This window comes from Oenanthe melanoleuca, chromosome 2, assembly GCF_029582105.1.
Source record: "Oenanthe melanoleuca isolate GR-GAL-2019-014 chromosome 2, OMel1.0, whole genome shotgun sequence".
Classification (NCBI taxonomy): Eukaryota; Metazoa; Chordata; class Aves; order Passeriformes; family Muscicapidae; genus Oenanthe; species Oenanthe melanoleuca.
The window spans coordinates 114,859,402-114,875,396 of NC_079335.1; the positions used below are offsets into that span (position 1 = coordinate 114,859,402).

At 37.9% G+C, this 15,995-nt stretch overlaps 1 protein-coding gene across 1 annotated transcript in view; it reads right to left on the reverse strand.

Annotated features, from left to right (window-relative positions):
* The window catches only part of CHN2 (chimerin 2), a 155,263-nt gene that overhangs the window by 76,546 nt on the left and 62,722 nt on the right, over positions 1-15,995 (reverse strand). Inside the window, exons 2-3 of the mRNA XM_056483996.1 lie at positions 14,397-14,435; positions 7,074-7,129 (exon numbers count right to left, since the gene is read on the reverse strand). Of these exons, the coding sequence (XP_056339971.1) occupies positions 7,074-7,129; positions 14,397-14,435 (95 nt within the window). The remainder of the gene's footprint in view (positions 1-7,073; positions 7,130-14,396; positions 14,436-15,995) is intronic.

A 15,995-nucleotide genomic window follows, 5' to 3' on the forward strand; every position in this document is an offset into this window, starting at 1 on the left:
GCTGATCCCAGCTGAAAAAGGGATATTCCAGACCATGTGACATCAGGCTCTGTATATAAAGTGGGGAGAAGGAGGTGGGGGGAACATTTGGGGTGATGGTGTTTGTCTTCCCAAGTAAATGTTACACCTGATGGGGCTCAGCTCTCCTGGGGATGGCTGAACACCTGCCTGCCCATGGGAAGTGGTGAACTAATTCCTTGTTTTGCTTTGCCTGTGTGTGCAGCTTCTGCTTTCCCTATTAAACTGTCTTTCTCTGAACCCATGAGCTTTCTACCTTTTATTATTCTGGTTGTCTCCCCAGTCCCACTGGTGGGGCAGTGACTGAGTGCAGCGTGGGGGTTAACCCTGGCTGGGGTTAAACCAGGACAGTTCCTCATCTTGAAAGCTGAAAAAACATACCAGACACAAAGTCAGAGAGCAGAGGCAGCAAGACTCCTTTCTACAGGCACCAGGAATACAGGGCTGAATTGGAACAGGTATGTAAACCTGTAAAAGCACATAGGTTTTTCACCTACCCATAGGCTTATTGATAAATTTTATATAGGTCAAGATATGAAAGAGGCTTTCATTTATTTTGGATTGAAAACTTCTTATATTCAACACCATGTCTAAATAAAAAGAACCAGCTTAAAAGAGTGATATGCAACAAGGATAAAAGGAAATAAAAATGCAGGAGAATAGCAAGAATCACAAACACAGACACACACACACACATCACGCACTTCCAAGGAGAGATGGAAGGGAGTATGAAACTTTGCAAAGATTTCAAGCAAACCCAGAGGGATAATTAGCATGTTCATCAGTCCAGAAAGACAGCTACCTACAGTTTGTGCTCATCAAACAAGTCAAAGCTTGCCATCATGTCTTCCAAAAAAGATGGTTTTAACTTTTCCACTTCACAGTGATCAATAAATGCTCTGACTGGCTCATACTGTATTCCTCTGATGAAGATGAACACTACTCCAATTTGCAAATCATAACCTATACCATTAGTAAATCAAAACTGAGGAAATTCAAGTGAAACAGATAAATCTCTTCTAGTTTTTTTTAGCTGTAACTACTTAAATGAAATATTTACTATCATGCCTGCAGAATAATTAGGAAGCTTTCTCCTCTGTTCAGCAGTCAATGGACTGTTGAAATGAGAATGATGTGGCTTCATCTGAGTGCTCCACCACCTCACTATTGCAGCAGAGAGAGACTGCAAGACTCATGGACTCTAGGAGAGATGAGATTTCCTGTCAGTCACTCAAATACCTTGGAAAAAAGCACCAGCAAATTTCTCTGATACGATGAATACTAGGGAATTTTAGGCAAGCAATATTCCAGCCTCCCTTCTTTCTTTCCCTTCAGCTGCTAACCACAGGCATTCTGTGGAGCTAAATTCACTATGGAGATGCTACAGAAAAATGACATATTTTTCCTGTAAAATTTTAACTCCACAATTTAAATTTATGTAGAAAACCCTGCAGGTAGCCAGTTTAGAGGGATGCTGGATCCAGCATATTTTGATATTCCACGGGTCCTCTGCACCAGTTTAACTGAACTGTTTAGCTGTTCTCAGCCACCACCAGTGCAGCCAGGCTTCCCACTTCCTTGCTATGGGTTTCAGCTGAAGAACTTTCCTCCTTTTGTCAATGTCTATTCAAAATTGCTCTTTAGCTTCATTTGCCCACAGACTACTGCTGTGTCCTCTTTGTCTCTATTATAAAGAAGATTATAAAAACACAATTAAAGCATCAGCAATATTATAAGAATTTGAAAATATAGGCTCCATTAAGTCTCATATTTACAAACATTTTCATTAATGAAAACAGTTTTCAGCAATATTCTGCTCATTTTCATTAATTGCTGGCTAATGGGGTCTCTTGGTGTGTCACTGTGTGTGCTCTGAGGTTTCTTTCTAAGGGAAAGATAATATAATATTCTGAATTATCTCAGATAAGCTCTCAGGACTGACAGTAAAAGACACCTCATGGCAGTGTCTGACTTTTTGCAGTAGAGTGATTTGAACAAGTGCCATGAAAAGTCCCATTTACTCCCATTATTTACCACCAATTTTATGGCCAATTTCAATGCCCTATTACAGCTCTCTAGTACTTTACCACAGTATAGAAATTGTTCTTAGAAAGATGGGGGCAGAGGCAAAGAGGAAATATTCAGCTTGTAAAGGTCACTAAGTGAGCAGAATAGGGGAATTGATGGAAGACTTATTGCAAGGATTAAATACTTATTATCCTGTCAGATAAACTGTTCAAATATCTTACTAAAGGCTGAGTTTTAACAATCTTGCTCAAGCTTGCTTAATCACAAGCTTTTCCTAATGTACAAATATAAAGTATTCTTGTATCTGAAAGAAGGAGTGATAAAAGGAACCAGTGCTTTTAATACTGAAGTTGTCTAAATTATACTCTTCTAATTGCATTGTTCTCAGCCTGAACCCTGTGCTTCAGAATAAACTTTGGGGAGAACTGAGCAAAAAGTGATTTGCAACAGTTCAGTTTTGGAGATGTGCAATAATCCTGTATATTTGCAGCTGGTAATGCACAAGATGCCAACAGCTTTAGAGACCTGCTAGTAACCATTTCAACAGTTATGCTCTATGAAATGCCACTATCCATACACTTGTTTTGATAAATCTAGGCAATGGATACCCAGTCAAACAGTTTCTGACCCTCTGAATGGTTAAAGACTCTCAGCAGTACACTCTAATATGTCATCACTATTTTAATCTCTTGCAATGACTTAAGCAAAAAGTCTTTTTTTTTTTTTTTTTTTTTTTTTTTTAGAGAACAGTCTCCCTTTTGTAATCATATTTGTTTTTAGTCAAGAAACCATAATTTTTATGCTGTAAAGGCAGAAACAATAATCTCTATCACTTCTGACACAACCTATTTGGAATTCAGAACGACAAGGAAGGCAATTAACTGACATTTTTCTACATAATAACATAAGTTAGGGCTCTAAGGCTTTGTTTACACTAGGGAAATTTAGACAAGTTTCTCAGTGTTGCTGACACTGGCTTGGCCAAGGCACTGTGAGGAATGTGGAAGGGCTAATGCCGACAAATTCACCAGCCTCAAAAATTGCTATCAGCAGTTAAGGATTTCTTGGAACAGAATGGGAATACCACTCACAGGTATGAATATTTCTACACAACTAATCCAAGAACTATGAGTAACACTCATTCCCTCTTCGAAAAAAATTTGATTGTGCCTGTTGTTTAACCAAAAAATAGTCCAAAGTAATGTCACCATCCTTCCTTAATTCTTTTACTTTGTTAAAGCCTCCCTTTCTTAAAAAGATATTTTAACTTTGAATAATGTGCTCCTGAAATACTTCTTAAAATTAAGAATAATTTGGCATATTCCTTTTGAATAAAACAAAGAAGTTGAAAGCCTGAGTTATTTTCTGAGAATGTAAATTTTTCATAAGCATTTCTGTAGAATAAACCCTAAAAGACACCTTGTAATATGACTTCCTCACAACATGGATTGGATCCTTTGGTGCCTATCACCACACCACTCAATATTTAAAAGCTACTCCTCCACCTGAACAGCACCTTTAAACTGAATTTTTCTATTTAAAAGCTAAATCATTAAAACACTGCTGGAAGGAATATGGTTACAAATGAGGATATTGGCAGAAATCCAATGTTATTGGGAAGGTAGGATATTCACACTAATCTGCTGCCAGTGGTGATTAATTAAAAGATGTTGGATACCTGAAGCCTGAATGGTTCATTCCATATGATTCCCATTGCAGGAATGCCCTGCTTTTGCTGACAAGATATTTATGCAACCAAAAGAAGAAAAGGCAAATCACAATAGCAAAGCTCAAAGACACTAAGATACAAATGTTCATGTTTTATTAACAGTCCCAGCTTTTAGTCTGGTGGTTTACATATCAGGAGAGGTGATTTCTGTCTCCACAGTATAATTTATCAAGAAAACTGCACAAATTAGATGACAGAACTACAGAGATGTAAGGCTAAAACCCCTGTGACTATGGAACAAGAGAGAAGTAATGGAAGAGCAAATGATAGTGGAGAATGTGGAAGGTTACAATGGAAAAGATGGAGGAATGATGAAAATGCTAAATGGTGAAAGAAAAGGAAACAACCTCCAATCCTTGTTCATGTGTTGTTGTTACAGATTTGGTTTGCAGCAGATGCTTCAATTTCCTTGCAAACAGTGTAGAATTTGCCAGTTACGAAAGACATCTTCCCACAAGCATGAAGGATTTCAAATTATTTGCAATTTTTAGATTTTTTTAAAATTAGTTTGACTACTAAATTACACATGGAAACACCCTCAGCAAAGTCCACTTCCTATGATATGTACATGGAGAGACAAATCTTTTCCATCGGCCACACATCCTGCTGACACCTTCTGTCCAGATACTGTACATGCATCATTTAGCTGTGTGCTAAACAACTATTGTATTTCCAATTAATATATTTTCACAAATAACACAAAATTAGATTTTGAGATCTTTCTATGTAACTGGCAAACTCAGTATTAAAAAACCACCATCTTTAGTGAAGCAAGGCTGTAAAATCATCAGATGACACTGAAATCAAACTGGAATTGAGAAAAACAACCCCAAAACAACCACCTTACAAAGTGAGGGCTATGAGAAAGGTAATAGGTGCCATAGGACCAGAGTCCTGAATTTCCTCTCTAAAATAATCTGTGATGCTCTACAAAACCACTGTGCAGTTGTACTTTATAATACAAACTGATAATTTGAATGCCATATTTGTGTATGTTGTATGTTTCAGGTATCAGGACATCCCATCTGCCCCACCTCCCAACTATATACAAAAATAATGCACATCAGCAGTGTCATAGTGGTTTTTTTGGCTCATGGGTCAGAGAATCTGTGTTTCTGGCAATCAGGCTGTGAACACATACAATTGAGCTACACAAAGACTTGAAATCCAACTAACAAGAACCAAAGATCATATTTGTGGGAATTCATACTGCTGTATACACCAACCCCTAAATAAAGTCTCTGTATTTTCAGATGTTTAAATAATGTAGAACAAAAATCCAAACAACTCAAAGTAGCACTCTGCAGTCTATGAAGCAAGCAACTGAAAATGGTTCATTAGTTAGAACCAAACCCAGACTAAGTGAAAAGACATCTTTTGCTTATTAAATATGTATGATCTTTAAACATCAGGTAAAAAGGATAACTTCAGTTGTCTATAAAATATCCTTGAATTCAAGGAAATAATTTAAATACAGCACACTGGTAAGGAGTTCATAGCTGCACATTCACTCTCCTTGTGTAGACAATCTTGTTTCTAGAACAAGAATAGAATTGCTACATTACTTTGACTATTTTACCTTGATTCAAATTTTCTCTCATGGAGGCAAAATAGAAAATGCTTAAATCTGAGTTACTAGAATATATTTTGGACTAAATTTATACAGATAACTTGTATTCCCACAAAGATGAGTTCATATTACAGATGTGGTTTTCTAAGCATTCAGTGCTTATTAATCAGGTTTTCTATACACAAGTCCTTCTTCAAAGTAGTCTCAATATGAAATAGGTAAAATAGATAAACTAATACATCAAGAAAAGAAAGAAACTTCTCTAAGGCTGTGCTGGAAGAAAATAAATTGTTTACCTTAATTTTTTTACCTTCAAAGCTTTATATTTTTAACTATACCATGACTAGTTTGATATCTGTTATGTGATATTAATTCAGTAAAAACTTTACAGTTTGACTTCTCTCCTTTAAAGAATACCAGCCACAGAAACCTAACTGTCCTTTGGTTTGAGGATTTCAGAGAGGAAGGTCTTGATAAAACCTGTCAGCACATGTGCACTGAAGTCCCAGAGGGCTAGCACACACTTCTTCTCCCCAAGCCTCATCTTTGACAGGGAGAAAGGATGACACAAGGGTTCACCCACTTTGGCATTTCACTTGTGCTTCTCAGCACCCTGTGTATATGTCTTGGGATCACCCCAAACTGACAGGACTTGACTGAGGCTGAGAGCCTGCTCTCCCTGCCCTGCAATGAGGAGAGAGCACTTGGGAGAAAAATGCAGAGCTCTTTAGTTAAGGCTCTGGGTGGACTCAGGTAAACTGTTCTCAATTCCTGGCTTTGCAATGGGTTTTCTTCACTAACTCAGGCAAGTACCTGTGCCTTGCTGCAAAACCTCCTGCCTCACCCATAAGTGTTTTGAGGCAGGATGTAAATGTTGAGGGATGCTGGGACTCTGCTATCATGGGCACACAGTGTGGGAAGCAGGACAGAGCTCAGGATGATGCCTGGGAGTAGAGATGTGTATCACACCAAGCAGCTGCAGTTTATATCTTCCTGCACATCATCTTTTACACCCTGTGCAATCACTTCACATGTTTATTATTTCCACTGCTAGTGTTACATGTGTATTTGCACAAAATTTGTCCCTGACATTAAAGGAGATAAAGCTATCACAGTTTTTTTGATTGAGCAGAGACATCTACGTGTTTTCCATTATGATTCTGCCATGCAGGTTGATGAACTGACATACTAAAGCAAGTAGAAATGGAGAAATACAAAAGAAGAAAACAAGGGGACAAGATGACTCAGCCAAACCCGCAGCCCTGCAGATTTCTAAATATTCTATAGTCTTCAAAGTCTCTGTGAGAGAACAGAGCTCTCTGGCTATCATTTCAGTATTTTAACTTGAACACAATATTTGACAGGAAGCATTCAACAAACTGAAGCTGTGTGTATCATGTTGAAACATACCACACAGACATTATTATGCAGATGCAGGAAGAAAAATACACCTTCATTTTGACAAGGAAACTCAAAAGTTTAGGTAGTACACAGAAAAGCAAGTACTTGTCTAATGAAGGTGCTGCTAGTGGTAGAATGAGGCTGCCATTCCTAATTAGTACATATTATCCAGCTTTAATTAGTCAACCTTAAGAGAAATGATTATACAAAATAACAGCATAGAAAAGTTAAAGCAAACAACACCCACAGACTGTACAAAAGTCTTTTTGGCAATGATATGCTGCTGACAATCCATCAGATATAACAAGGTAGAGCAAAAGAACTGACCTCCCGAGGACAGATGATTCTCTTGGGACGTGGTGCCTCTTGTTGCAATTGATACACTGTCAAACACAAAAATGTACAGATCATTAGAAGATGGCAGCACACACAAACTTTTATTCAGATGAGTCTGTTTAGCCAGGGGCTGCAAAGAAAAATGCAAATATAAAGATGATGACAGCAAAATGAGGTCTTTCAGTGTGTCTAAGTCATTTATATGAAAATCAGTTGTTGACCAGCAAATTGACTCAAGTGATCTGTGCTTTTGCCACTATCCTTTTGCACTGGATTTTACATTTCTATACCAGGGAAGACTAGCCAGAAAGACTCACTAGGTCTGTCTCAGAATAAAATCCCACTTTTGCATATACCATTCTGTAGCAACCCAAGAACAGATTGTTTACCAGTAACAAAATCACTTTTTTGGATAGGCTAAGAAAAAGTTCAATATTTTTGAATGGGTTCATCACAATCTCATAATTTATTTCAAGATAAGGTGGCCATTACTGAGGAGCAAACATTCCTTTCAGAGCAATTATACCCTATTCAAATAGCCCTGGATCAATTTTGCAAATCTTCTGAGGGCTGCAGGAGAGAGAGAGACCAGAGGCTAGGGGTACTTGCTGCCTGGCCCCCAGACTCCTCACTGCATGTGTTTAATGAGATCCCCTCCCTCCCTTCCACTCCAGAGTCGTGAGAAGAAGCTGACATGCGTGACAGTAATCAATTCCAGCACAGACAGACTGTCTCTCTGTAACTCCAGTGAAAATCCCAGAGGTTTGTATTGCCTCCCTCGAGGAAGACCTTCTGTATGCTGACCTTCTTGTATTTGGAAAGATCACGTTGTGCCCATGAATTGTTTTAGAAGACTGAGTTTCCAGGACACATTCATTCACAATGTGAGGGAAGCTCAGAATTATGCCCTGAGAGGTGGTAGATTATGGGAGGAAATGTCTCTAGGTGTGACAAACACAGAAGCCCTGTTGCAGAAAGTGAATTGAAAATGTGGGTGAGCCCTCAGCACCTTTTCCCACCTTCTGCACCTTCTCTTTAAACGGGGCTGGAAACAACAAAATCTGGAAAGTGGAGAAATCCTCAGTTTGCACCCAAGTTTGTCACACAAACTCATTGGGATGTGAAAGCTTTGGGGGCTCCTGCTTTCTGCTCATGTCAAAGTGGAAAAAGCCATAACCTCTTTGTTAACCAATCCAACCTTCATCCCTGGTTCCTTGGAGATGCACAGAAAAATAGTTCATAATTTCTTATATTCCCTACCAATTTTAATGCTGGATATGATCCAGCTTTAAATTTCCACTAAGGCTTTGGATTTACTCTGTATCATTCTGCACTGTCAGATCTCCTGCTACTTTTGCACAAGATTTATGATAACTTGATAATATTTTGATAAGTCCATGATAAATACCGTCTTTCTTACCTCTTGTAATTATGTGACTAAGATTCAAAGACTTCTACTGTTTTGTGATCAAACCACTTGTGTATCTGAATAAAGTGTCAAACAATGCATAAAAATTTTGTTCAAAAATCACCAATTGTTTTTTAAGCCTCTGATTATTCTGGAGCCCAATACCATGATTTTAGAATTAACTTCTGAATGCCTGAAATTAGCATAATCACTGATTGAGCAATTTAATGATGCCTAATACAAACACATCCAAGAGGAAAATAACAACTTTTTTCTTCCTCCCATTTACAGTGGAGAGAAGGAACTCTAAGGATTGAAAACATGGCAAGAATATGACTGCTTCTCAAGTGAATTATCTATTTCCCAATTAATTAATTTGAATTTTACCTGAAAAATCATACTTCATAAAAATTATATTTTTCAATAATCAAATCTGTTAAACAGTGACTTGACACAGCAAATTAAGCTAGTGGAGCTGTTTCCAAGGCAGCTTTGGTAAGAGTGATGCAAAACAAGTTGGTCTGAAGAACACACAGGAAGCCTATCTTGTGATGTGCTACATTTTTGAGAAGTGAAAAAAGCAAAGAACTCTCTAACATGACCAAAAGGATCTCTGAGGCTGATAACACCAAAGAAGCAATGGTGGGGAGAAGAGTCAGCATTTCACAAAACAAAGGAAGGAATGATTAACAGGAAAGGGCAGATACATACATGAAAGACCTGAAAGCAAACACAAAAAACCAGATGCTTATAGGATGTGGTGGGATAAATCAGTGCAAGGATTCATGATGAGTGCAAGGAAGACAAATCATCTTAACAACTGTGTTTTGAATAGAGTGGAAAAGGTTCTGTCATTCTCAGAGTGAGGCAGGTAATTAATCTGTGCAATAATATGAACTGAGGAACATATCTGATTAAGAAATACATCAGAAGAAAACAAAGTAATATTATTACTATACAAATAAATAATTACAAATTTTATGCTAAATGTACTGGATGAGAAAATGGCCAAAGCATGATCAAGATAGAATATGTTGCAAATGGGAAACGACTTCCTCTGAAAAACAAAAAATTTCAGATTTGGCCATATTAGCTTTAAAGTGATAGTCATTAAACTGACAGAAAGACAAACCAGTGGAACAATTGGAGGGAGACACAGAACCATTAGATGGAGGGAGAGACAAGACAGATTGGGAGCAGAGATAGGACTGAAAAGCACCAGTGGCATTGTGGTAAGGGACACCAAGCAGCTCAGTGGGAGACAAACAACAGAGAAGGGCCAGACAGACAGACAGACAGACAGACACACAGCTGCCAAGGATTCCCAGTAAGGAATGCAAGGATGGAAAAGGTAGAACAACAGTGAAAGTTCAGTTAAGTGGAAAACAAGGAAGGCAGTGTCTCACAGGCATTAAGGAGCAAAGCCAGTGTGACCCTACCAAAAGCTGCGTTTTCCTTTAGAAAGGTCTCTGCTGCTTCTGCTTCAAAAGATTGCCAGGAGAAATCCTGCTAATGGGCTATGAATACAGTGCAGTGTTATGGCCAAGGTGACTTGAGAAAAATGTGCCCTACAGCTAAGTTGCAATGAGCACAGACACCTCATTAAGTGACCTCATTTTCAGAAGTGCTGAACATCCTGCAGCTCTGCCTGATCTCATTATACACTTTTTCCAAAGTGCTGGGCACTCGCACTGAGGCTGACATTGCTGAGACCCCTGCACAGTCCAGGGGATGGTCAGAGATTCAGAAGGCACCATGTCCCTCACCCACTTGCTCAAATGGCAAACAATCCTTGCCTTTCTGCCTCATTTTCCCATCTTTGAAAATCTTAAAACAGAATCCAATGTAAAAGACCATGGTTAAGTGAAATAATGGAAAAACACACTTATTTAATGCACTGGAAAGCAATGATTGACATCTGACCCAGTCAATTCCAGCATTTAGGGCTGACAGGCAGGTTACAGATAAACCCACTGTGATCATAGAAAAGATGACACTTCAACATAATGACGCATTATTATTTTAGCCCTGAGAAAATTAACCTTATAAAAAGTCAATTGCATGCAAAAAGAAAATGTATTACTACTGCTCTCAGAGAACTGCATCAGACTGGGAGTGTTTTTTTGTTCAGCACCAGATGCAAATGAAATGCACAGTAATAATACACATTAAATATTAGGCAAAAATGCAGCACTGCAACAGAAAAATGCAGTAGCTTCTATTTGACCCTGAACATCCTTATCAGTTTCATACTGCTTGAGACAGCTTGCCAGCATTCATAGTATCATAATCACATTGGAACTTACAGTGTTAACAAAACTTAAATTTATTATTGAATTACTTGAGGAAGATTTCTTTGAGATGTAAAGTAGCTGGTTAGAATATATCTTTCTCTTTTGTTCCTGTTAGAGCACGAGTCTTGTCTCAGGGGATGAAATAGGGAAATTCTACAGTATGCTTTAGGAAGAGCTGTCTAATTCCAAAATCCAATCTGCTAAGAAACAAAGGGGTGACACACAAAAATCAACACTTACTCCTTTTCTGCCAGGCTATCACCCATTTCTTCATTTTTTTTTTTTTTTTCCCCATTCTGCAGCATGTCAGGACCTCAAGCTTTCTCCTTTAACTCACCTATGATGAGTGCTCAGTGATGCTCCAGCGGAGAGGAAAAATTGCTATCATCACTTTTATAAAGCAGCAAGGAAATATTCCACCTTCTGTCTCAGAAGTTCCTTAGTTTTACCTCCTCAGCCTCATCTCAGTCAGGCACTTTTTATCCATGTGCTGAGCTCGAACAATATGAGCTGTCCTATTTCTGCAGGATTACTCACATGCTTAATTAGGAACCTAAGTGCTTGGCTGAAGCAAAGACTTAATTTCTAACAAGAATGAGTCTCGGACACTGTGTCTATTATTTGATGAAGGACAGAAGGCAGGGAAGCTTCGTGAGGAGCTGGAGCATGGCATCAGCTGATGCTCTGTGCCTTGCCACTTTGCTTCCCACCAACACACTGATCTTGAATAATGCAAGCAAACATTGAAGTGGCATTGACACGACTGACTCAGCACATGCCAATCTGAGCAGGGCTAAAGGGAGGAAAAGAGTGGTTCTACATCCCTCCAAAATTCAAGCACATATGTGCTGAGGCTGGAAACCAGCAATGACCATGCTCTTTCAAACAGATTGCCTGCTCCTCCCCAGAAGCAGGTAGGGCAAGCAGGTTCTCCTCTAAGAGGACAGTGCAGGTTACCCACAAAGGCAGCAGAGGCTCCACCCTTGCAGGTTTTCAGAGCTCAGTTATGTAAAGTCATGGCTGTTCTTCTCTAGAGCCAACAAAATCATGCTTGGAGTGGAAAGCCAGATCAGCTCACCCCAGAAGTCCTGGCAACCCACATTCTGTGATTCTTATCTTTATTTACTACCTCAGTGATGGTAAAATGGCAAAATATAATTTTCTATAATACTTCCAACATATGGCAGACTACAAAAAGAAATCTGTTATTGGAATGATATAAGAAATCTGTTATTTGTTGATCTGCTTCTCAGGTAAAAATGCAATCAAACCTACTGCCTAGAGGCTGCTGGCTGCTAGAAACTTTCCAGACTTTTTCCCAGGTTCCTTCCTGTAATACAAAATTATTCTTGCAATTTCTTTTATAGTCTGTGTCCCAGGGCTATCAGAAAAACTTTGTGACCTGTGAAATCTGTGTGAAATTCTAACAGTTTTTCATAAGCAAGTAAGGATCTTCTGCATTAGAAGTTTTCCAAATACAGCTCAATCAAATTTGTACATTTGTCACAACAGGAAGGCTTGAGTTCTGAAAACTGTTGGACTCGACTAGTATTTGTCCATGGACACGTGCAACACTGTTTATTTGAATACTTTGTCTGTATAAACAGGAAAATCTGCCTTTGTTTAGAAGCTAGAAGGATTGAAGCCTTGATCTTGATGCCAGTAAAAGGCAACATTGTCACCTAAATTCATCCAGGACTTGAAATAAAATAAGAAATTAAAACTCTGTGCAGAGTATCTTACTAGTACATTAGCAAACTTTAAAAGTTACTAGGTAAAATACACTGGAAATAACTATTAAATGGGCAGTAAACTCAAAGTGCTAAGCAAGAAATATATACATAAGTTAAAACTGTCATGAGATAGGACAGCAGATTGAATCATAGACAAACACTAGTGCTGGACATAACCTCTATAATTAATTTACCAGATCAGAATTCTTCTTGCTGAGTAAAGAAGCATACATTACCTACCATTGCAAAGAAAAATATGCATCTGTGGCTAAGCAGCCTCAGCAGTAAATCTTTCTAAGCTTAAACTATTTTCTGCATTTTGGAGCTGTGCAACTTTTTCCAAGGTCATTCATGCATGGAGTTTAGACACCGAGGCCATGATTTTGTCATTACCACAATACTGGCATCCTACATACAGTAAAATTGGAAATTATATATTCATAGACTATTCATCCATTCTGGTTTCATTAAATCTCTTTTTTTTCCATTTAGAAAAATGTTTCCTTGGACTAAATGTAAGCTATCAGATAAAAATAACCAAACTTTTTCACTGCATGCAGTGATCTGTCTGCTGCACAACTGGGCAACTAAGAGCTAAAGGTGTGTGCTTATATCCTGACTTATTAATGATAACTTACTGCCAAAAAAGAAGAATCTGTCATTTGAAATGCTGGTCTTTTCAGAGTCAATGGGAACTTTTTCATTGATTTTGAGTAAGCTAGTTTCCTCTTTAAAAAAAAAAAAAATCACTTAACTGTCTGCCTCTTTTCAAGTACTCAGCAAAGAATGCTGGACTGCTCCAGCACTCTTGCTGACTTTTTATGAGGTTTCTCTTACATGTTCAAAACATTACAACAACAACAACAACAAAGTATCTGGAAAACAGTGTTATGAGAAGCAAGTTCTACAGTTTAATGGTATATTCAAATTTTGGTTGAAAAAATCCCAGTCCATTCTGGGGCAGAATGTCATTCTCAGGTAAAACAGAGGTGATGTCTTTGAAGTCAGCAAGACAGTTTAATGTGCATGTAAGTGAAGTCAACAAGTTTATTCTAGTCTTTAAAATTACACATGTACCTTCATGCATCTACTGTGATCATTGTCTTTTTGTAGCTGCATTTTGGTAATGGCACTGTAGTGATTTTGCCACAATAAAAGAGATGACTTTTGCTTAGGATAGTTCTGTATCTGAAAACAAAAAGAATAAAACAACTCTCTATACTCAAAGCAACACTCTTATTAAAGTTTCAGGAAGGGTTTAAAATAAAAAGATCAAATTTAAAGGCCACCCTTAATAAGGGATTTAAAAGCCAATATTTTGTCTTAGATCTGTGCTGCTCTATTAGAAAATACATTTGGAACAAAGCAAAAGAGCATAAAATATGCACTCCTGCACTGCACTCTATGTAAATGATTTTTCTAAAGGCAGACAGGAAGGTTCAAAGAGCTGATAATGCTGTCTCCAACTTCTAAACCACCACTTCAAAAATCAGCTTTTATTGCTAAGGATCAAAAATATTATTATCTTAAAGTGATTTGGTGACCCATATAAAATGACAAGTATTCTCAAGCCTGACCTTCAGTAAACATACAAAGCATTAACCTCTACCTCTGAAATCCTTCCTGGAAATCTCAGCAGAGAAAAGATGAAACCCAGGAGCTGCACACTTGTAATGCAGTGGGGGAAATCTGGCACACATAATCCTGCTGCCCTTGTTCCAGGAAGTCCATGAAAGTTCAGGTTTTGCTGCTGTCCCATACAATAATTTGTACAAGCATCTGGTACATTTATGTGTTTCTTCCAAACAAAACAAAAGACCTGACAGTGACTGGCACCTTGGTAATGCACTAAGATTATTTAAATTGCTTGTATACTCACAGTATGATTTCCATATTGGAGGCTGGTATTCTTCAGCATCTAAAATGGAAACAAAAAGAGAGAAAGAAATCAGTCATTTGGCCACTGGGTCAAACTGTCAGCATGCACTTTTCTGCTGAGAAACCTCTACTTGTCAGCAAAATTCACATTTCTTTCCCAAGAGAGATGATAGCCTATTTACAGTACAGTTTGCTATGTGAGGGAGAATACAAATTTCAGCAACTTGTGGATCCAATGAGCTTTTTCCAAATTATTCAACTGTAAAAGAAATTAATTCTTTACCAATTTGCAATCATCACCAGTATTTTTAAAATAATTAACTGGGCTGGAAACTACATTATTTATTTACTTTACCTGGCATGATAAACAGGCAAATCAGTACTGGTTTTCAATGTGGTTTCTAACCTCACTAGTAAGATTTGAAAATGAGCATCAATGAATAACACACACTCAGGCTAAAAAGATGCACAGCTCAGGCTGGATTTGGATGCACAGACCTGACAGCTTCAATGAGAGTCAATTACACTTCTTGAATCCACTAGCATATGTAATTGGTATATTTTCCAGAAGCTGAATCAACAAAAACAATATGAAAAATATAGAAAAAGGAAGGACTGCAAGAGCTGCCATTACAAACAAGTTAAATTATTGTAGCATTATTGACTAAAGGGGCACAAAGAGTTGGTGTCGTGTTAGTGACCACTCCACAGAGAGATTTCCAGCTCTCTGCAAGAAACCCAATTGCTGTAACCTACAGACATCCCAGCAGAAGCCAAGCTGGAGCAGAAGGAGCAGCACCAGTGACACCAGGGGTAGTGGTTACTGGTTTGGCTCTGAACTGTCATGCTGCCAAAAACTTTAAATTCATTTACCATGGGTATGTCATTAACTTGCCAAATCTGTGCAGGTTAATTAAGGTGTTTGTTATTTACTAAATTTCTATTTAAGTTATGCTAATATAATTCAATTACAGTTGCATAGCTCATGCTCCTTGTCTATTTACATACACACCACTACTTTAAATACATCCCTGCAAAATTCTGTTTTCTAGGAGAGTTAATCACTAACTCCCATCTGCCACTTTTAATTCTATTGTTTCAAAAGAGGATAAATCTAGCAACAGTCACAGTTACTGCTTGGAATAGCACCTTGCAACAATTTGTAGATATATTGATTGGGAAACCCATTCGGCTTCAGTTTCAACTAATCCACTCATAACTCTGACAAAGTTCAAAATGCTCCCAGACTGACAGAGTTATACTGTGCTGTGGCAATCCAAGAGTAATTAGCTGGCAAGTTCATTATGCAGAAGATTTATTTTAAATTATATGAGGCTATTCATGAGACGAACGAAATTTATTCATAAAAGAACTAATTTTTTCTCTTCTCAAATTATAATAGTATTATGTCACTCCTTTTCCCCCCCATACATCTATTGCTTCACATATAGTTTATTGTAACACCATAATATTGTGTATTAAATTCTTCTGCCACTACTTCTGTGCTATTGCAAGAGAATTTCTGAATTTCCTTCTTCACTTACTGCATACTGAGATAATGCAAATATCTTATTATCTATACTTCTCACTTCAGATAAGT